The following is a 24,253-nucleotide window of genomic DNA, read 5'->3' as shown; positions in this document are numbered from 1 at the left end:
GGTCATGTACTCTGCACCAGCTCTAGAGTGCCTTGCAAAATGAACAGTGCCTGTGAAATACACATAGACAGCACACATGTAAAACACTGGGGCATGCCCATTCATGCCAGTTAGTATGCCCTTCACTCTGTGCTGCTTCTAGTTTGGTGATCCGTCTTCTGGTTTCAGCTCCAGATCTTCCTTCATAAGTGTTGTGTGTGTAAGAACCAGAGCTCTCACTAAGTTTGGGGGCCTTACTTGAACTATTTCCTGTGATTCTTTTACTAATGATGCAGATTTGATTATTCTTTAGTGAAGTGAGTGTTGAAACCTGGACTCTGTATTGGGGGGTCTTTATTTTCAAGATGGAAGTTCCTACATATGCTTTTTTTTAAAAGTAGGGAGTTGAATTGACCCCTTTTAAAATATAATTTTAAATATGATATATACAAATTTCACTTGAGGCTATGCTTATATATGTTCAAAAATATTTTCTAAATGCTTTTACATACTTTTGTACATCTAATTAGATCATTTTATTGATCATATTATTCAGATTGTAGGAATGCACATCTGAAATTTAAACAATTTTGGAATTAGAAATCACCTCATATACTATTTAGTGTTTGTCAATGTGACATGAGGTAGAGATACCTGGGAAAAGGAAATATCACCTGAGGAAGTGCCTTCATTAGATGGACCTCTGAGATTTCTGTGAGGGTATTTTCTTGATGGCTAACTGATGAAGGAGGGCCCAGCCCATTGTGAGTGGCAACACCACCCTTGGGCAGGTGGTCCTGGGTGCTATAAGAAAACAGGCATGGAGAGGAAGCCAGTAAGCATTGTTCCTCCAAGGCCTCTGCACCAGCTCCTGCCTCCAGGTTCTTGCCATGCTTGAATTTTTACTTCGGTTTCCCTAGATGATGCACTTCTAAACTGCAAGCTGAAATAAACACCCCCTTTCCGCATGTTGCATTTGGCCATGGTGTTTATTCCAAAACAGAAGAATTTGATTTTTGACTTAATTATGTACAAGAATCACAGAGTTCATTACAAATGTCGATATCTGTACTTTATTTGTATGCTGCACTTGGCCTCTAGGAAGGTATATTTATGATGTGGTTTTGTTCTAGTTTTTTTTTCTAATTATTTCCTGTACACTTAGCCAGAAATTTTTTTCTAAGTAGTGCATTTTTAAAGTATAAATTGTTAGATTTTTTCCATACACAGACCCAAATCTTTTTCAGTTTGTATGTCCTTATTTTCTCTTATTCTTCACATTCTTCTGTGTCTAGATAGTATTATTTTAGTCAGTGTTCCTCTCTCCCCATCTTTATTCTTTTCTTCTTTGTTGTCTTGTTAATACTGAGTATCAAATCCAGGGTCTTGGACATCTGAAAACACTTCTGTACCAAAAATTATGTCTTCAGTCCTATAGGATAACTTGCACGTAAAATTTATAACATATGTGTGTGTGTGTGTGTGTGTGTGTGTGTGTGTGTGTGTGTATAAATTGTGGATATTAATTGCACAAAGTGAGAGGTTTCATTATGATTCTCTCACACATGTATTTATTATACAGGGGTTGTATACACCCTTCTATTGCTCAGTTTTTTTATTATTTGTAGAGACAATCCTTTTACTATTCCTTTGTTATTACTGCTGTTTTATTTTCATTGTGTATACTCATTGTTCATGGTACTGTTCCATAAGGATATTTTAATATAAGTATGTACAATATAATCATTCACAATGCAAGTATTCACTTTGACCTTAAACCTCCCTCTACTATTCTTTCTCTCCCTTGCCCTTCCTTTCCACATCTTTAGTAGTGCCCTGTTACTTTTGCATCCTTTTTTTAATCACTCTATATTGCACATGTGAGAGAAAAAAAATGATGCCATATTTATCTTTGTGAGCTGACTCATTTCACTTAACATAATGACCCATCCATTTTCCTACACATATCATCATTTCATTCTTCATTATGACTGAGTAAAAATGAATTATGAATTGTGCATGGAGAGTTCTCTGCCACTTCTGTGTAAACACCAGAGCCAGCATACAAAAATGATATACTGCATACCCATGTTTATTTGTCCACTCAACCCTGGCACATTATGAAATCAGCCCAGCTACTCACCAATGGATGAATGGAAGAAGAGACTCTGGTATACACACACACACACACACACACACACACACACACACACACACATATATGTATATATATACTGAAGAAACTTAGCATTAGAGAGGTTATGATTAAAATGCTTTACAAACAATTTTAGTAACATGTGCAATCATTACTTGTTTAGTAATGGCAAAGGTGAGATTCTTATCTTACATACAGACATTGTGCCCATATCATGCTATTACTTAATATTAGACACATCACTTAATCATGGTTTTTAATTTCCTTATGTATGAAATGGACATTGAATGACTGTTTTAGAAATGAGATGAAGTGAACCTGTAGCAGAGGTTGGGCAGACACTGGTACCGTCTTTCCTTCTGCTTGTGTGTTGTGGCCTGGCCAGTCTCTATTCTGCTGTGCTTCCACAGTGTGTGCAGGGCTGCCCACAGAGTCTTCCTAAGCTCCATGATATCTCGCCTTTTCCCCTTTGGTAAGTCGATAAATGAAGTATCAAGCAAGGGTTAGATAAAAAGTCATTATGCTTTGTGAAAATCTTGTTTTTATTTTTTGAAAATTAAGTTTACATTTATCTGATACATGAAGGCACAAAATGGTTACCTATCAGTGAGGCCCCTTGTGATGTTTCCATACATGTTTACAGTGTGGTCAGGTTAGACATCTCTGTCACCTCAAATTCTTGTCAGATCATGGTGGGCATGGTGGCACATATCTTTAATCCCAGCTCTTGGGAGGCTGAGACAAGCAGATCTTTGAGTTCAAGGCCAGCCTGGTCTACAGATGGAGTTCTAGGACAGCCAAGGCTATGCAGAGAAATCCTGACTCAAAACAGCAACAACAAACAAAATACTTGTCATATCTTTATAAGTACCATTCAACTCTCTTGTAGCTTTATGAGTTACACAGTGCCCTGTTGCTGCCTATGATCACCCCACTGGAACAGCACAGGAGTTTCATACTGCTGACTAACTCAGTTTGCTGCATATTAATTATGCTCTCCAACCTTCCCTGCTGAATTCACCTGGAGAGGCCCCTGCTAGATTTCACATGTTCTGGTGGCTATATCTCCCCAGTTTAGTGGGTTTTGTATGTGCTTGTCTTTGCTTGTCTTTTGAGGTTATCTTTGTACATGAACTTCTAAATATTGAGATATTTTAATTGGCTAACTTGAAATCCAAGGACAGTTTAAGACTTATGCATTCAATTTCTTTGTTTTTTAGGTTCCAAAACTAAGGAGGGAGTGGTTCATGGAGTGACCACAGGTACGTTTCATTGGCTTTTATTCAGAGGTGATATCCAAAATGCCCTCTAGGCCAACTGCACTTTATGCTTATGGTTCAAAGTACAGCTGTCAAAACCTCTGTCTACAGAGGAACATTGGTTAGTTAATTTTTGTAGTGTATCTATTTTTTATTTATTTTGGTTTGTTGAGACTGAGTCTTGCTATGTAAGCCAGACTGGGTTCTGCTTCAACCTTCTAAGTATTGGGATTAGAGCCATGTGCCAATGTACCTTGCATACTACTAGCCTTGTTTAAATCTTATTGTTTATGAAGTATTTTTAAATAGGCAAATATGGATTAAAGATTTATAGCCCAAAAGTCTAATGGTGAAGGATAATGGCTTTAAATTTGCCAGCCGTATTTAATCCTAATGGTTTGGTATTTGGGTATTTGGCTAAAACAAAACAAAACAAGACAAAAAAACACAAATAGCAAAATAAATAAAATGTAATAATGCTATTGTTTCTTCAAATGTTTTATATAAACATTTCTCCAGTGTTTGGTATTTGGACTGTAAATTAAGCTGATTAAACTTTTCATCTGATTAAGAGTTCTTTTTAGAAAATATCCTTAGGAATATGTTATTTTTTTTTAAAAAATATATGGTTTTTATTGTAGTTATGTCCACTTAGCATAATTGCAGAAAGAATTTCAATAAATCTAAAATAAAACATACAATAAAGAACAAAAATGTCAAAGATGTTGCAGCAATGGTAGGAAGATGAATGATATATGACTAGGAAAACAAATATGATCCAGTTGCCACAGGTTGGCTGCAGCCAAACTTCCTAAAATACATTCATCATACATCAGACTTCCTATGGTGAGAATAGACCTGTTAGGATTGTAATTGATCAGGAAGCCTTGGCCATGATAAAACCAGGCAACATAGCAAGTGACCATCAACAACCTACAAAATAGAAACAGAGAAAATGTTACTCTTACTTCAGTATGGGAAATATGCAAATGCCAGAGTCAGGGCTTGATTCAAATTTTTGTTTATTCTTTATTGCTGCCTGATTTTCTGCTGGAGTCCTGTCTTTCCCTGGATTTAATTTTCTCATCTATGATCTTGAAAACTGAAAGCAAATCCATTGCATTATACAGGGACAACTTGCGTCTCCCAGCGACCCTTTCCTGAGCAACTTTGGCCAGCAGAGGAAGAAAATAGCTTCATCCCTTTTAGTGCAAGGTTCTGATGAAGAATGAGACCTCAAAAGTAAAATCAAAGCCCAGGAACACAGGCTCGAAGTTCACAGTGCTGATACCTTCTCTCTGCTGCTGGCTAACAGGAAGTGCAGACAGTGAGACAAATAAAAGGCTTCTTGGTCTCTGGAGGCTGAAAGAAAGGCAAACTTAAACATGAATGTAGTAAGACACAGAGATTAGACAGGCGGAGAGTATCATAAAGAGGCCTCACCTTAGAGTAATGGTTTTCAGTTTTGATAGTTGAAGGAGAAGCCACTTTGTTAACAGCACAGGTAGTCAAAGGGTACAGGTAGCCAAGGGGAGAGGTTTAGAGTCTTCTGTGGGGACAGGCTGCAGAGCTCTCTGTAGACAAGTTTGGAAATGTTTAGTGTCCTCTTGAATAGTAGGATGTAGAACAGGAGTTTTTTTTTTTTTTTTTTTCTATGTGGGGTAGGTGGAGCAAGAAAGAGGGAGGGAGGGAGGGAGGAAGGGAGGGAAGGTGTGTTTATGCAATAGACAATATTTTACAAATACTTTCTAAAGAATAATAGTCAGCAAGCTTATGTTTCCATAGTTTTACAATGTTTAAAATTTTTACATACTGCAGTTTCCCTTTAGTCTATTAAAGAACTTGAGATGTCTCACAATAAATAAACACACATAATATCCTATAATCCAGGGATCTTGAAACGTTTGCTAATGAAACTTTCTTTCAATACTTACTGTATCATATGAATCTAGTGTTTCACAAAGCACTCTGAGAGACACTGTTAGGCAGCAAGAACATAGTGATGTGAGTATAGTCAACATGTGCTGCCATTCTAGCAGTGAAGAACTTTGGCAGCAGTATAATATCAAACACGCTATCACAGTTAGTCTGGCTATGAATAAATGCATTGTCAAAAAGAGGCCACAGTAAGTACCATTCCTCCCCACTACATATAAATAAATTGCTTAATTTATTGAGTAGTATTATTTAATATAAAACCCAGATTTCTATTATAGGGACAAATGCTTCTGGTAATCACCTCAATATGAGAATAGAGGGAGGGCTGGAGAGATGGCTCAGTGGTTAAGAGCACTGACTGCTCTTCCAGAGGTCCTGAGTTCAATTCCCAGCAACCACATGGTGGCTCACAACCATCTGTAATGAGATCTGGTGCCCTCTTCTGGCTTGCTGTCATATATGCTGTATACATAATAAATAAATAAAAAAAAATCTAAAAAAAAAAAAAAAAGAGAATAGAGGGAGAGTTGGTGGTTTATTGTGCTGGATATAAAATGCACATTACAGGTGCATCATACCTGCTCAGTAAATGTTTCCATTATTGTTAGTAATATTTACACAAAGAAGCAAGAGACTCTCCTACAGCTCACACCATTACCTACCACTGGTGGCTGGTTTTATGTGTCAACTTGATACAAGCTAGAGTCATCAGAGAGGAAGGAGCCTCACTGAGGGAATGCCTCCATGACATCCAGCTGTAAAGCATTTTCTTAGTTAGTGGTCAATGGCGGAGGGCCCAGGCCATTGTGGGTGGTGTTATCCCTAGGCTGCTGGTCCTGGGTTCCATAGAGGAGCAGGCTGAGCAAGCCATGATAAGCAAGCCAGTAAGCAGCACCCCTCCATGACGTCTGCATCAGCTCCTGCCTCCATGATCCTGTCCTGTTTGAGTTCCTGTCCTGACTTCCTTCAGTGGTAAACAGCAATGTAGAATTGTAAGCTGAATAAACCCTTTCCTCCCCAACTTGCTTTATGGTCATGGTGTTTCATTGCAGCAATAGAAACCCTAACTAAGACAGTAGGAAAATACTCTTTTGATCCTGATTATAAGGTCTTTAGCTACAAAATGAATGTCATTTATTGAAAGAAGAAAGCACAAACAAGTTTGTCTCCTTTTCTTTTCTAAGGCAGTGTCAATGAATAGATAAACAGGGTAAAGATCTTAAAGGTAAAATATAGTCCTACAGATGTTTATATTCATATCTTTATAAGCATATCTGTATCACTATTGTAAGCTGTAATCTTATAATGTTCTTTATTTATTATTATGATAAAACAGAAAAAATGGGAATCATGTATAAATTACACTTACTGTACAATTTTTGTGTTTTAAAAACAACAGATTAAAATTGATATTTATATAAAAAAGTGTACACAAAAAGTAAAGTGTAGCTGGAGTTTTCCTGCCTGGCCCACAGTCAGGGCAAATCTCTTTCACCTGCCAGTCCCACAGCCTCTCAGACCCGACCAAGTAAACACAGAGACTTATGTTGCTTTCAAACTGTATGGCCGTGGCAGGCTTCTTGCTAACTGTTCTTATAGCTTAAATTAATCCATTTCCATTAATCTATACCTTGCCACATGGCTCGTGGCTTACCGGCATCTTCACAAGCTGTTTCTCATCGTGGCGGCTGGCAGTGTCTCTCTGACTCAGCCTTCCACTTCCCAGCTTTATTCTCCTCCTTGCCCCGCCTATACTTCCTGCCTAGCCAACGGCCAATCAGTGTTTTATTGATTAATTAGCAACACATTTGCCATACATCCCACAGCAGTAAAGTTTATGGTTGGCAGAAAATATGAATATGTAAAAAGGCAAAACCTATTTTGCCTTGCTTTGAGATGTTTTAACAAGAAAATGTTAATCTCAAGCAAAACTTTTTATCGTATTCTTGGAAGAAAAAATAATAACCTGAAACAGAATTCAGTATGATTCCAGCAACATTTAAAAGCAAATTTTCTAACATTGCTCTGCTCTGGCCTTTAAAATTACACCGTGGATACCCGGTGCTCTTCAGAAAGCATACAGAATGGCAGGGAGTCCATAGGCAGACTTTTAGAGCTCAAACCTGAAAGGCAGCTATGGAGTCACTTTTCTGAATGCTGGTTGCTGTCTCCATGACCTTCAGGCTTCCCCACACTGCCTGACCTAAGGGGTAAGGCGGTGCCATTACAAGCCAACTTAACTTCAATTGACAGAACTTGTCACTTCCAAATTAATTTTCTTTGCCCACATTATTAGATTACTGGCCTTTCTGGCTGATGATGGGAAATCTGTGTAAGTGTAGTAGCCATGTGAATAGCTGATGTGGTGTGATTCCTCTCCACAGGGAATGAGGACACAGGCTTCTCAGGAGAGCACGAAGAAAAACAAGCATAAAATTTGCTTAGGAGAGAAAACACAGGGAGTGTATGAACTCAACTGAAATTTGGGGCAAAAGCAAAAAAAAAAAAAAAAAAAAAAAACAAACAAACAAACAAAAACCCCGCAACCCCCGCCCCTCCGCCACTCCCCCCCCCAAGAAAAACCAAAAAACCAAAACAAATGTAGAGTAAACGAAAGGCAAGCACGACATCCATGCAGATGAGAACTGGAAGCCATCAGGCTTTGTGAATACAGGATGTAGATGTTCGGGTGCAGACATGCTCTTCTACTTATTTGTTTAACTTAGAATTATTTAACAAGTGGGATCTCACGTTCTACTTGCATGGAACTCTGGAGTTAGTGGAAAGACATTTCCTTTTGAGTTTCTGTTATATACGTACATGGAATTGGTTAAGAAAGACTGGCTTAGCAATTAGGCGTATTTCTAGGATGCCATGGAGAATTATGAAAATAAATCTTTGCTAATAAATCCCACCTGAACTATTTTGTAGTATCTTCCCTGAATTTTAACCTGTTTAAAAAACATATTAAAGAGCCCTATCTTTTTTCATGGAAATAAAATACAAGTATGCTCAGTAAATCTCTTCATTTTCTCATTTACTAAAATTCTAGCTTCTCTGCTTTCATTAAAGTGGCTGAAATTTTGTCTTAACGTTTTTGTTTGGCTGGAGAGATGACTCACTTTTGCAGAGCACTTGCTGCTCTTCCAGAGGACCAGAATTATGTTCTCAGCACCCATGATGGGAAGCCTTCATCCTCCTATAACTCCAGCCCCAGGGGATCTGACTGCACATTCTGGCATCCTTGTGCACCTGCACACATGTGTACCTACCTGCCCCCAACAGACACAAATACACTTAATTAAAAAAAATAATCTTTTAAAAGAACCATCTTTTTCCTCTACCATGTCTTCTTCTATCACCTATCTCCAAAACATCCGAGGAGTGTGTATGAGCACATAGGGCCTCCTTTTCAGAGATGCTTAAAGGCAAGACTTGCTTTAGATTTCAGCTACTTTTGACTTGCATGCCTGTAATGAGACGTCTTGGCAGTGGGACCCAAATCTAAACATGAAATTCACTTATATTACATATACCCTGTACATACTATCTGAAGGCCATGTCATACTCTAATTTAGAATCATTCTGAGCATGTAACAAAGTTCATGGTGTGAAACTTTGTGCTAGTATTGAATTGGTGGTGCTCCAAAGTTAAGAATTCAGGAACATTTTGAATTTTTTACATTCAAAGTAGTGATACTAAATGTGTGAGCAGTGTTTACTGAGAAGGGATCACGGAAGTGAACTTGGTAAATGAGACCAAAGAGTTGGCATTGAACCTGAAATAATGCTGAGATGTTCAGACAACTTGGCACTGTACCTAGTGTGTTGTTTTCTGTCCATTTGCCTCAATGCAAACCAAATCTTGTTTGCACTGTGTTATAACTAAACTCTCAATATTTTCTAATCTATGCATAATGATAACTCAGATCCAGTGTTTGGCTGAAACATGTCACTTCTGCCTTGGTGTCTTGTTTCCTCAGACTCTTGTTGCCTATGGCATATGTGTCTATAGAAATCCACAGCTGCTGGAACTGGGATTTTTTAAAGTCTGCCCCACCACCATCTTTTAATATGCTGTTGGTCTTGATTTTCTTAAGTGGCTGAAAAGACCAAAGAGCAAGTGACAAATGTTGGAGGGGCAGTGGTGACTGGTGTGACAGCCGTCGCCCACAAGACAGTGGAGGGAGCTGGGAACATTGCTGCTGCCACTGGTTTCGTCAAGAAGGACCAGCTGGGCAAGGTAAGGCTGCATATTTTATACTACAGTGATTAAACCCTGGATACCATGATCCCTCCAATGCATCAGAAAGCAGCCACAAGACATACACTGTAGGGAAGGACTGCATTTTTATAGAGCTCTTGTTTTGACAAACTGTTAACCCTGGGGAGGGAATGTCGTGCACACTGCACAATATCCTTGATTGTTTTAAGTTCTGGAAGAAAACTACAGAAGTGAACAATATTGTAAGTGCTAAAGAATTGGTGACATTTCAGAAAGAATGGCTGCTTTCACATGAATGGTCGGTCTGGAATTCCTCTTTGTGGACATAGCAATTTGTTTCTGTGCCTAATTCTTGAATTTCCAGAATGGATATCTTTTATTTGATTTCTTTGTAATGACACATTCTCTTACTAAATGACATATTTGCATATCAGATATTAACCCATTACCAAATACATGCTTTTGCAAACTGAGAGACTTAAAGTGCATACCAAACACAGATCATGGTTTCTTATGGTGATTCTTACATTTCCAGAATTTTAAATTTGCTTCTGGATAAATATGGGGCTCTAGTGACATATTTGAGGTATAACAATGGAGTCTCTATCAGAAAAACACAAGAACCAAAGTACCAAAGGACGAAAGGAAGGCCATCAACATAACCTCAATTGAAAACTATTTCCTGATTTTACAATGTAGAATTTGTAGAGGGGAAGTATCAAGTTCCTTCAGCCTGTTGGAGTTAACTGGATGATTCTAACACACATCTGTCTGAACTATCACTTTCCTAACCATGTCCAATACATAGCTTCATATTGTTATATAGATTGAATTATGTAATGCTACAGTTAGTGGAAGAATTCATTGCTTTGGATGTAGAAAGACTGGGCAGCATGTATCATTCCATTTTCCACTTTGCTTGTATTTAAAATATGCAACATAAATCACAAATGATTAATTAAAAATACTTCCCATCAACTTGGGCTTGTTTTTTATCTTTTAAAATACCAATCCTTATTTTAATGTTCTATAGCAGAAATCTACCAGTGTTACAAAATGAAACATTTGCAGATATTTCTCTTATGGGTATTGTATGTTCTTAAAATTTTCTAGTATGAAAATGAATCCATAAACATAGAAATTGAAGTAAGAAATTGAGATAAAACCCAGTGGGTTTAGGGTCAAAATGGTTGATCTTCATAGTATAATGGGTCATTTGCTAGGTGTGAGAGTTTGTGCTCCGTGCCTAAGGCCCTTCCATAAGTAATGAGGAAATTCTACTACTTTATCAGAAAGCTGATAAAACCCAATTTAGTGATGAAATTCTAAATATCTGTAAAATCTCAAGAAATACTCAAATAAATGCCAGTAGTTGTGGCCGTATTTCTTGATGCTAAACATATCCACAGTTTAAATAAAATCATCAAATTTATTCCTAATGGAATGTGAAATATTTTATTTCATTTTTCAGATTCTAATCAAACTGATCTTGATGAAGAGAAACAAGTACTTGTTTATTTATTTTATAGCCAATTGTCAGTGATCCCATTTGGCCTATTTTTAAGAAATAATGGTTATGTGCAGTGTTTAAGAAATTTGGAAGCACAGGGATTTGACCAGTGGGGCTCATAGATTTCTTGCTCATAGAAGTAGATTAACCACACTGCCGTTCTCTTGGTGTCTGGCATCCCTAGGACCAGCAACGCCAGGGAAAGAGGTGACCAACCTTGAATTTATCCAGCATGTTTTCTGGGGATATTTGTCTCATTGCTTCCTGGGAGATGAGAGAGCAGGCACATTTCCTTCTTTCCTTCCTTCTTGTTTGTGTTTTCTTGTCTAGAACTAAGCTATAATAGTTCCTTTCTTTATTCTGTTATTTCCTAAATTCATCTCTTTAGGACATTGCTGCTCTTGTATATTCTATCTATTTTTAATATCAGTGGAGAGATATGGTTTCATATATCTAAGGTGAGATTTGCCCCCAGCTTTAATTAGGTACAATTAACTAAAGAAAATTGTGTTTATGGAATACAGCTCAATGTTTTAGTAAGTATACATACATCCCCAAATGGTTGCAGCAATCAATGTAATTAACATAGTCAACACCTTACATGACTTTTTATCTTATTGTGGTGACAGTTTTGGTACACAACAAAACACTACTAACTGTGACAGTTGTGTTGTATATTAGGTTTCTAGGTCCTTCCCTCCCCCAAAATGAATCTTTATGTCTTAGGACCACTGTCTGGCCATATATTCCCATCTCCTAGCCCCTGATAACCACCATTCTAACTTGTTTCTGTGCCCTTGGTGCTTTTAGAATAGGATAGAATAGAATGTTTTTAGATTTACACAGAAGAAAAATCACAAAATACACACCTTTCTGCATTTGGCTTACTTTCTATTGTATGATGTCTTCAAGATTTAGCCATGCTATGGCAAATGCAAGGATTTCCTTCTCTGTAAAGGCCTTTTGAAGACTGAATAGCATTTCATTTGCATACATGTGCACACACCAGTTTCTTTACCCATTCAGCTGCTGATTATTTTTTGCATGCTTGCATATTTTGATTATTGTGAGTGGTTTATTTCTTTATACCTATGAGTATAATTGCCAGACTCTATGGTAGTTATGCTTTTAGTGTTTGATGAACTTACATACTGTTTTGATAATGGCTCAATCAGTTACATTCTTAACAGCTGGAGCTCAAGCTTCCCTGTCCTCCCCATCATCATGATACCTGCCATCTGTTTCTTAGATGGCCGGTCTAATGGGTATAAGGCAATATGTCATTGTGGTTTTGAATTGAATTTTCTTAATGGTCAGTGATGAATGGTTTTCATGTACCCTTTGGCCACTTGTGTGTCTTCTTTGATAATGTTTATCCAGATAATTAATTCATTGCGAGTGTGCATGTGTGTGTGCACGTGCATGTGTGGGTGTTATGTGTGTTTTGCATGTGTATATGTGTATATGTGTGTGAGTTTGTGTGGGTGGTACACATGTGTGTATGGTGTGTGTAGTGTATCTGTGGATTGTGTGTGTGATATGCAAATGCACTTGTTGTACAGGCATGTACAGAGGCTGTAGGTTGACATTAGGATATCTTTTTCAGTCAGTTTTCTCAGGACCTACCTGTCTCCATTTCCCAGTGTTGGGTCTGCAGGTGTGCTGTGCCGTGCCTGATTTTTCATGTGGGTGTTGGAGATCTAAATTCAGGATCCCACGTTAGTGCATCAATCACAGTCCCCAATGAGCCAACTGTGCCGCCCCTTTCGTTCATTTTTTTCTTTTGTCGAAAACAGATCTTTTTCATATGATATATCCTGAATATAGCTTCCCCTCACCCAACTGCTCCAATTTCTCCCCATCTCCCTTCCCATCCACATCTGCACCCTTTCTGTCTATCCTTAGAAAACAAACAGGCAGCTATGGAATAATAATAAAATTAGATAAAATAAAACATACAGAAGAAAAAGAGCCAAAGAAAAAGCATGTGAAACACATATGGACAGAGAGACACACATATGCACACACAGGAATGCCCCCCAAACCCTCATAAAACCAGAAGCCATAATCTATACTCAAAGACCTATAACATTAAAAACATGCCCTAACAAAATATTATCAGACAAAGAACCTCTGAAGATGCCACTGAGTTCATTTTGTGCTGGTCACCTGCTGCTGGGCATGGGGCCTTAAGGAGTGAGTTTCTCCAATAAGGCTCCTTTGGAAAAAACAAAATATTCATTTGCAAGTGGTTATCAGCTGGAGATGGCTTCTGGGTTAGGGGTTGGAACACTTGTCCACTTCTCCTTTCAGTGCTGGGACTCCATCTGTGCAGGCCTTGTGCGTGTGTGCTTCCACAGACAGTGTGAGTTCGTATGTGTGTCAGTCTTGCTGTGTTTAGAGGGTCTTGTTTCCATGGTGGTCTTCATCCCCTCTGGCTCTTACACTCTTTTGTCCATTTTTAATGAAAATGATTTACTTTCTTTCTATTGAGTAAGTCAAGTTCATTTTAAAAAAGTTTAACACTTGCCGGGCGGTGGTGGCGCACGCCTTTAATCCCAGCACTCGGGAGGCAGAGCCAGACAGATCTCTGTGAGTTCGAGGCCAGCCTGGGCTACAGAGTGAGTTCCAGGAAAGGCTCCAAAGCTATACAGAGAAACCCTGTCTTGAAAAAAAAAACAAAAATAAAGCCCAAAAAACAACAAACAAACAAACAAACAAACAAACAAAAAACCATTTAACACTTAATAGGCACATGGTTTGCGTACTGTTTCTGCTGTTCTACAGGTTACTTCCGTATTCTGAGAATTGTCTAGTTTGCAGCGGAGAAGCTGGCAGTCTGATGTTGTTTCATTTGTGTATTTTTGTAGCTTGTAGTTTTTTAGTCTCTTTAAAAAAATATTGCTCAGAACAATGTCAAGAAGTTTTCCTTTATGTTTTGGTATAGTGCTTCCAAGGCTTGAATGCTGTGTTTGGGATTAAGCCCATTTTCCGTTCTGTTCATGGCTGTCCAGTTTTCCAGTGATGCTGACTGAGGGTTCCCAGTGCCGCTTTCTCCACCGTGTGCTTTTGATGCACTTGGCAGAGGTTGACAGATGTCCTGTCTGTGGGTTTACAGGTTCTCTCTCCATCTATTTGCTATGTGACTGTTTTTATGCCAATATACTCTTGCTTTTGTTACTCTAGCTTTGCAACAGTTTCTGAAATCAGGCACTCGAATGCCTCCAGTTATGAATCTGAAATATTGCTGTGATTACATATTGTTCAAGGTGGCTTTGGACATTTAAGGTCCTCTGATTTTACTTTTCTGGCTTTAGGGTGGCTTTTGTCTGTCTATAAAATGTGGCCTTTTAGTTTGGACCAGAGGCACAGCTCAAATCTAAGCCATTTTGGCCACGTGGAACCTCTGACATCATTGACTCTTCAGATCCACGAATACAGGTTATCCTCCCATTTACCTCTGGCATCTCAATTTCTTTCATCAGTGTTTTATAATTTTCAGTTTGTAGAGACTTTAAAACCTGCATTAAATTTATTTCTAAGTACTTTATTTTTGTTGATGCTTTTTATGCTATTGATACTATTTAAATGGAATTATTGATTTCTTTCCTAGCCAGATACCTGTATAAAACTGTTTCTTAATTTTGCATATTGATTTCATATCTGAAAGCTTTACCATATTTGTTTATTAGCTGTTTGGTGTAATATTTACAGTTTTTTATGTGTATATATCAATATGCACATATAATCCACACACATATACATACATATATATGTATGTATGTACATATACTATACTGTATATATACAAACATAGATAATCACTGGTGATGCCAAATGTGGACAATGATATAGGTGACTCAATAATAGACAGACCTGATCTACATTTAACTGTGTCCAAAAGCTTATCATGTGTTCCAGACTGATTCAGTGAATGGTTACAGTAGAAACTGGCCAATACACTTTGGTAGAAATGCAAACTAGTAGTGGTTTTATGGACAGCAGATCAAACTATTCCCTATTTTGGCTGAGAGAAAGATCTGCTTTTCTGAGAATATTGAACAAAGGACGTTACAGGAGTCCATGCTATTAAGTAATGGTACAGTGTTCACAGCTCAGAGCTGATCACTGGATTATTTGGCCAGGACATCTGGCCTGTTTGTCTTCTACAGCTTTTCAATGGTGTTCTGTATGGGGCTGCTGTTCAAATTGGCCATTGCTAAATAAATGTACATCACTTTAATTCAATTTAGAGAGCTCTGAAAAGTTGTAGCCAGTTTTTAAAAATGTTTTTTAAATGTGTGGAAGTACTGAGTCAATTGTGGTGCTGCTGCCTTGCATATATGATGTTGCTCTGCTTCTTATCCTGTCCCCATTAGGCACTGACCTATCCACTTGGTAACTCACAGTTTTCATACAAGTAAGCTTGAAGCACTAAGGCTCAGGAGTGCTAATTATCTTTCTCCAGAATCAAAAGGAAGTTCTGAAGCATTGCTAATTTTGAAACATTTCATCAAGAGAATATAAATAGTTTTTGAAAACCTGGATTTCAAAACGGGATTAAACACATGTAGTCTATAATCATTCCTTAATTCATAAGAGGGTGGCTTACCAAGTGTGCCCTGGGGGAAGGAGATAATGGCAGAATGAACAGTCTCAGTGTCAGGCTTGGCAGGGCCTGTGCTTTTTATCACGTCCCTTTCCCTGCCTCCTGTTAGCATGATTGACACATGCAGCATCATGCAGATGAATTCTTTAACACTGAAACAGAGCTTGAACAAGTGACATGTGCTGCCTCCAGGTGAGTCATTTTATCCCATGTCTCAAAGCAGCCATAAGCCATAGGCAACCTTTCAGGTTTCTCTGAAGAAATACACAGATTACAAGTGGAATCAAATGTCAGGATTAATGAAATACTTTCCTGCACAGTCATTTTTTTTCTCCTTCAGTGTTTCATAATGGCTAATGCAATACATCATCTCAAATCATCAGATCTCTGAGTCCTGTCTGCTCAGTTGAAGATAGTCAACACCATTGTTAAGAATATTTGAATCTAAATGAAAGCTCTGTGACACAGTGAGTGACCTGCTCTGTGTTTGTTGTGGGAGTGGAGTCCATAAACTGCCTTGAAATCTTGAAGCATAAGTATATGGCAAAAAAGGAAAAACACAATTGATTTAATTGATTCGTTTCAAAAGAGATACCATCAGTAACATTTTTGCAATGTGATCCATGTACAACAATATTTTTATTTAAAGGAGAATCTGCTAAATGTATCTGCATTGTCCCTACTTAGTAACACAGCTATTAGGTAATTGTACAGTGTCTGGCACTGTTTCATTGAACATATATGGATGAAGATGAATTGTGAATCTTTGTGTCTTTTAATCAAGTAAGCTTTTAAATGCAAAGGCATTCTGTAATCACCTATAAACTGGTAAGGAAAAATAGGCTTACTGGGCTTTGGTTGTTGTAGTAATTCAATAGCACTGCGAAATTTACTTATATGTTCTAGGTATGCAGATGGGTCAGCAGGGGGTGCATGAATCATGAGTGCATGACCCCTGCCTTGAAGTATGTAGGGCAACAGATACGATTATCCCTAGTGTGAAAAATCTGACTACAGTGTGTACATTCCCTAAGTTTATATCTATTATAGGAAAAGTTAAGTGGCTTTTGTTAGAAAGAGAATTTTTATTATTCCAAATAAATATTAACCCTTGACAAGTGTTAAGCTGGGTTTTTGTCAGCAGTATATAAAGTAGCCTTAGACAAATAATAAGCATAATATTTCAGCTATTTAGACTTAAGGACACAAAACTGATTCCAATCAAATTCTAGGTTTCAATAGTTTACAATCTGCCAGCATAAAACCTTTAGCAGCATGGACATGAATAAAAATGTCATAGGCCAGACCATGGATATTGCTGTTTGCAAGAGAAATGCATTCTAAGGTCGGTCTGGTATGACCTTAAGCATACCAGTGAACAGGTACAAGCTATACTATGCAACTGGTTTATTTTTTTTCCTAAATGTTGGCATAGATTAGTATTTTAATAAATGCTACATAACAGAAATGACTGCAGTTTCATGAACTGGTCTTAGTTGTACACGTGTGAACAATTATTGCTACTGTCCCTTCACATACAACTATTATGTAAAATTTTTGATAGGGTTTCTTTGAGCTGCAAACATTGTATGTCTGGTGATTTCAAATTTACATAATTTTATTAAATTTATTTTATATATTAAAGGGATAAAACATGGTACACTACACACACACACACACACACACACACACACACACACACTTACAATCAAACAAGTTAACATGTCTGCCATAGCATTACTTTTCTTTATTTTCTAGTAACAGAAGCTAAAAGTTACTCTCTTGGAAAATGACTTGTATACACTCAATATTAGCTATTGTCTTCAATTACCCGGACACATTCAATGTTAGCTCTTGTCTTTATATTCATGAATTCTCCAGACTTGCTCATGTAGGTGGTTTGTTTTCTTTTTAATCTCTTTTCCCATCTAACCCATATTTTCATTCTGTAACAAAATGGCAGACTTAGATAGCATCTACATATTGAGGCAGAAGATGATTAAGATATGTTTATATACTATGATTGTCACTAGTTTTATCCCTAATTCAAAAAGGAAGAAATAACTTGATTATTTGCTTTTTCATATGTAGGCTTTGACTCCAATCTCATAGAAACATAGATTGTATTGTCACTTGTCAAAATGAAATGACAGATGTCCTATGATTCTCAAAATATTCAAAATACACAATAATTCAGGACGTAACGCAACCACTTGATATTTTCAAGAACAGAAAAAAGTAAATGAGACTGGTTTGGTTTTCCATGGGAATATATATTTATGAGAACTGAAATTGGATGACACATATCATGAATCTAATCATTCTCTTAGGAGAAAATGAAGTGTCAATTTCAGTATGAAATAATTACCTCCTAAGAAACTTCATTACAATTTCTATCAACTTTTTAATTTTTAGGTAGACTTTAAAGATCCCCCCACCATGTGGTGTATCATTAAATAGATATTTGTATAATTTTTATGGTAGTATTTAATTCCCTTCAAAGCTATAGTGCATAATAAAACAAATAATAGAGTCTGGAATCAGTGAAAAGGAAATAAATGAAAAAAATGGGAGAAGTCAAGTGTATTTCAACTTCCTTTTTCCTCATCTTTTATTGGTGTTTTCTAATTAAAACAATATGACTAGTTTATTTGGAACTCAGTTCATACAAATGAATACAGTTACAGGTCCGTATATTCAAGGAATAAAATGAATGTCAGGTTTTAACTATGCTTGTAAAGGGATAAGTTTGAAAATTTACAGTAGAAGACCATCAGTAACTCTCTGTCTCTCTCTCTCTCTCTCTCTCTCTCTCTCTCTCTCTCTCTCTCTCTCTCTCTCTCACACACACACACACACACACACACACACACATACACATCCCTTTCTATTTTATTGCTGTGTATCCACACACAAAAAGAGAAATTTCCCTTTTTAATATGTTATATGACTTCCTGTCATACAACTTTAGGGAAAGCATGCTCAGCATGACTTTGACACTCTAATTTTTGCTCAGTGGCTCATGTATTATTTACTAAGTCTCTGGGAGAAGGCAAGTGCTTCCTACTTATGTCACCAAGCTTGGAATCAACACTTTTGCCATACACAGTGTAACATTACTAGAATGTTTCATCTTTCATCTAATTTTACAACACATGTAAAGCAGACACATTTCAGAAGATCTCCACTAATACTAACAGAATTGCTTGTGGTAGCAATCATTCTTCCAAGGAGGGCAGCCACTGTAAGTTTGGAACAACGGTAGTTCATACACGTTCTGATTAGAGCTACTTTTTGCTACATGACCCACTGTGATGGCCATCTGGCCCTGATCTTTATGGCCAGTGCCTGGTTTACGAGCACTATTTACTTTGCTCAAATGTAAAATGTGGCTGGGTATAGAGGGCAACTCTATAGGTCATGGAGTGTGGCATTACTCTCATCTCTTTTGCCATGCTGGATGAGGTCACTATTTACTTTGCTCAAATGTAAAATGTGGCTGGGTATAGAGGGCAACTCTATAGGTCATGGAGTGTGGCATTACTCTCATCTCTTTTGACATGGCTTTGAGCATGGGCATTTTTATCCGTGGAGTAGATTTGCTGAGTGAAATGAGCTCAAACTGTTTTCTACCTCGATTCAATGGTTTGTATTTTAGGCTGGGTTTTCTTTTTCTTTTTCTTTTTTTTCAATTATGCATTGCCAGACCCCTGGCAACTCATTTAACCTTTCTAAAGCCGCACTCTTTGTCTGTAATTGGCCAGCCAACTGCACAGAGTTGGAGTGAGAAGGAAATGCAGCAGCAGACAAAAGACAAGCAATCAGCTGGATTGTAGCATAGTCATGGTATTTTTTTTTTCTGTAAAGAATTTGATGTTTCTCTTTATATCTCTGTTTTAGACTCATGATTTTACAGGCTCTTTCCCACATTAGCATAGTTTGCCTTTATTAAGTGGTTTAACACCAAAAGGAATACACTTCATTGCAGATTACACTTTATTGGGCTAAAACAAAAAACAAAAAATAGAAACAAAAAGAAAGAATTACATTCTTTGTCTTAGACCTTCATGTTTCTGTGATAAAATTCTCTGACTTAAACAACTTAAAGGAGAAAAGCTTTATTTGACTCAAAGTTCAAGGGTGGAGCTCATCATGGCAGGGAAATTGAGGGGCAGAATTTCAAAGCATCAAGTTATAACAAAAAAAAAACTAACAAAACAAAAGAGACTAGTCAAGAGCATAGAGGGATGAATGCTAGCATTTCAGTTACTTTCTCTTTTTATACAATTCCACATTCTAGCCTAGGGCATGATACCTCCCATAGTAGACTAGTTTTCCCACTATAGTTATCTAATCAGGATAACCTCTCCAGGGCATCCCCAGAGGCTCATCTCCCAGATGATTCTAGAGCACACCAAGTTTACAATTGAGATTAGCAATCACATCACACCACTTTTATTTTCCCTTAGATTTTTCAAAACCACCAGGTTTTATTAAATGTTATCTTCATGCTGTAATTAGAAAGGGTTCTGCTCAAATGATTTAGAGAAACACTGCCATAAACAAAGTTTAAAAGCTCCTCTTGTAAACTGAAGAAAAATCTAAGTGTTGGGAATTACATGATAGAGGTATAATTATCTTCCTTAGTTTCTCTTGGTGCCGGGTGCATAGAGAACAATTCTAAGTGTTCAATGGAACACAGATATGAGATGGCCTGGGTTAATGACCTGCCTGACTCTGTTCTTCCTTTTCTTAGTAATGGTTAGTTTTGTATCTCAGAGAAAAGGACTTTCAGAGCAAGTGACCAGCCTCTTGGCATTCTGTATCACAATCTATTCTTTTGTAGCCACTTAAAAAATTTCTGAGGGAAGGACAAAGAAATGATCCCATCATTTCTGTGAGGTTTTACAACAAATCCTGGAAAAGATCCTGATGGCTTAGATGGTGCGAGGTCCAAAAAGACCAGTTATGAAGCTGGCATCTTCATTGTCTCAGCCCCTTTTCTCATAGACATTAGAGGGGGCACACAGACAGTGTCTCCTCATGCTAATTCATGATGCTGGAAGTTCCTGTTATGAGAGCTGTCCCAGAGAACAACTCCACACAGACGCTTAGAATTTCCTTCTTCCTTAAGTTCTTTAAAAAATAGGAAAGTGTCTCTGCAGAGAGAAGAGGAAGAAAGAGGGACATGAAGTGCCCTTGCTCCAGCAGGCTTTTGGTAGTCATCCCAGGCTCCTGCACAGCTCTGTCTGTGACCACTCTTCCTTGTGGTTGAAATGTGCTTGCTGGTACATTCCCTACCTAGGGCCTTGGAAAGAGAACATTTCCCTGCTCTCTTCTCTCCTTGTGATGAGCCAGCCTATACTTTGTTCTAAGATACAGTTTGAACCCAGAGAACTTAGGAATTTGTCATTCCAGTGTTCAGTCTCAGGAACCGAGGTTTGCATGGGAAGGGCATGGTGCTTTCTGCTGATGCTCCATATGTTGAGCATCTCTATGTCACAGGTTAAGAATGCATTGATAGAAGCATCCCCAAGGACACATGGGACACTGATGGAAAAACACTGCAAGGAGTTTAGCAATTCTAGATTTAAATATAAGATTATTTATCAAAGCATTAATTATGATACATTTCTTAAGCCCAAGAAGCTTGACATAGCTACCAGGCTAAATTCATGATGGCTCAACCCATGTAACAATGACTTGAACAGAAAGGTGCAGAAGAATAATGGATGTCATATTAAGTTGTTATTGTTGCATTAAGTGAAAAGACCAGATTATAAAACAGTACTAAATGTGGTAAATACTTCTGTAATTACAAATATACATATGTGGGGTGTGTGTGTGTGTGTTTGTGTGTGTGTGTGTGTGTGTGTGTGTGTGTGTGATGTGTGTATATGTGATGTGTGTGTGTGATGTGTGTATATGTGATGTGTGTGTGTTTGTTTCTAATCACTATTCTCCTTTAATTACAATTAGAAAATAAAGATATAAATTTTCCTTATTGTTGCCCAAATTCTAACTTAAATTGATTCATAAAGCTTTTTTATTTTAGCTTTGCAGGACTTGAAATTAATTATAAGGCTATGACCTTTGCTGTTCATTCATATACTTAACTACACATACATAAGTTCACCTAGTTAATTAATGCTATGTGTTCAATACTGTTCCATGAATTGTAACTGTAGTGATGTATAATATTGCTTTTGGGGATCCAATGCACTGATACATAGCTGTGAATCCTGATAGTCATTTATTAAGTGTGGACCTTGCTTGAAAATATCTTCCTCAATGATCTTGTTTCCTCCTAGTATGAAACCAGATTTTTTATGTGTGTGATATTATAAAGCTTCTGATCATTAACAATTTCTAACTGGAGTAGTTCTTTTATATATTACTCTTGATCTTATTTATCAAACCAACATTAAATATCATTTTGGCAATTCTCTTTCTTGGTAGCTTATGATAATTACATGCCATATTCAAATATCAGAGCACATCTGAACAAAAAATTTCTAAGAGCTATGGATTGTATTGCCTGAGTGGTTAATGTACAAGATGGCTTGTGTACATCTGACAACTATTTCTGATCATTTGAGTCCTAATCATTAACTGGCTTTGTCGATTCTTATTACAAATCTTTTGGACTCTGAGAGAGCTATCCTCAAAGTCAATATGGTCTATGGTAATAAAATACATGATGTTGGGTAATTTAGAAACAGCAGACATTTACTCACCACATTGTAAAGGCTGGAAATTCCAAGATTAAGGTGATGGAGGATCTCACCTTTGCTCCAAGATGGCATCCTCTTGCTGTATCTTGGAGGGGAGGTTTGTTGTCCTCACAAGGTGAAAAGAACTGAAGGGGTAAACTTGCCCCTTCATACTCCCTTACTGAACAACAGATCCCTCAGGACTCAATTACCTCTAAAGATCCCTACCTCACAATACTGTGACAGTAGTGATTAAATTTGAGGCAATGGGTTTTGGGGGACATTCAGGCAATAATAGCAATTATCTTTATTTTCAAGTACCCTTAGAATGTCACCTTCCTCTCTGTATTAACACAACATGGCAAAATCCCTCTCTTACATATCATTCCCAATGTGCTTGTTATCCTGTTTGGTAAGGTACAGAAAGTCACAAAAGCACATTTTAAGATTTTTGTATAATTATCATCATTTTATTCATAATAATTAGACAAATCCATAGTGTATGGATTTGTTTCACAGCTGAATAGGGATCTCATGTATAGCCTGGGAATTTTTTGACTATACATGTGTGTATTTGATAGTAAAATTTAACTGTACGTTTTCCTTAGGAAATAATGCCTTTGAAAACAACTTCTCCCGGCTCACATCCAAACATACCCACTGCTTTCATGGAGTGATTTGAATATAAACAATAAAATGAAACAGTGAGGAAGTTCTAAAAAAACAATTAATGTTCCTTCTGCCTTTTATTCTAGGCTGCTAGTTAGAAAATATAAATTACTTGATAGGGAACACTACAGTTTTCCTAGTGACAAGGAGTTGAGAGGGAGAGAAAAAATGTGTTCATGCACAGGAATATGTGTGTGTGTGTGCATGCATGTACACACACACACACACACACACACACACACACACACACACACACTGAGGAGGTGTAGTGAGAAGGATGAATGAGACTATGCTGAAGGATGTGACAATATGCCTTTGCCACTGTCTGGACTCTGCCATTGAGTGGAATCCAGAAGGTCCATCTGAAACCCTGGCCTCCTTGAATTCTAAAAAACTCTTCAGCAATGATGGTTTCACTATAAGAAAAGAGAAATGTCAAACCACATTATCTTTTATGATTCATCTCTGAAATCAGTCAAGATTCCAAAGGAAAACTGTGACTTCCCTTATAGCTTATTCTACTCTATCTGGAGATTTCTCATTTTTGGACATTTCTTCAAGTTTGACAAATGTTTTTCTTAAAAAATCATGTTCAAAACTCCAGAGAAATGCTGTTTACTGTGCTGTTTGTTCTGGTTGAAATTACTGTAGATTAGTGTCTTTGACAGTGTTCTATTGCTGTGAAGAGACACCATGAATACGGCAACTCTTATAAAGGAACTGGGGCTTGCTTACAGTTTCAGAGGGTTAGTCCATTGTCATCATCATGGTTGGAAGCATGATAGTATGCAGGTAGACATGGTGCTGGAGAAGTATCTGAGAGTTCTATATCTGGATCTGCAGTCAGGAGAGAGAGAGAGAGAGAGAGAGAGAGAGAGAGAGAGAGAGAGAGAGAGAGAGAGAGAGAGAGACTGAGAGACTCTTGGGCTTCTGAAACCTTAAAACCCTCCCCAAGTGACATACTTCCTTCACCAAGACCATAGTCCTAGTTCTTTACCTAGTGGTTCTTTACCTCTGAACCCTTTTTGGGGATTGAATGACCCTTTGACAGGGGTCATCAGAAAACACAGATATTTACATTATGATTCATAACAGTAGCAAATTTACAATTTTGAAGTAGCAATGAAAATAATTTTATGGTTGAGGATCACAACAATATGAAGAACTGTATTAAAGAGTTTAGCAGCCTGCTGGTC

The 24,253-nt window shown here is 37.5% G+C and overlaps 1 protein-coding gene across 2 annotated transcripts in view; it reads left to right on the top strand.

The window, feature by feature from the left end:
* The window catches only part of Snca (synuclein alpha), a 106,210-nt gene that overhangs the window by 7,169 nt on the left and 74,788 nt on the right, over positions 1–24,253 (top strand). For both annotated transcript variants that reach the window (XM_059256699.1, XM_059256698.1), the window contains exons 3-4: positions 3,355–3,396; positions 9,432–9,574. In XM_059256699.1, the coding sequence (XP_059112682.1) occupies positions 3,355–3,396; positions 9,432–9,574 (185 nt within the window). The remainder of the gene's footprint in view (positions 1–3,354; positions 3,397–9,431; positions 9,575–24,253) is intronic.

Source organism: Peromyscus eremicus, chromosome 3 (genome assembly GCF_949786415.1).
Source record: "Peromyscus eremicus chromosome 3, PerEre_H2_v1, whole genome shotgun sequence".
Lineage (NCBI taxonomy): Eukaryota > Metazoa > Chordata > Mammalia > Rodentia > Cricetidae > Peromyscus > Peromyscus eremicus.
The sequence above is the reverse complement of the archived record's forward strand: the minus strand, read 5'-3'. Positions and strand labels throughout refer to the sequence as shown.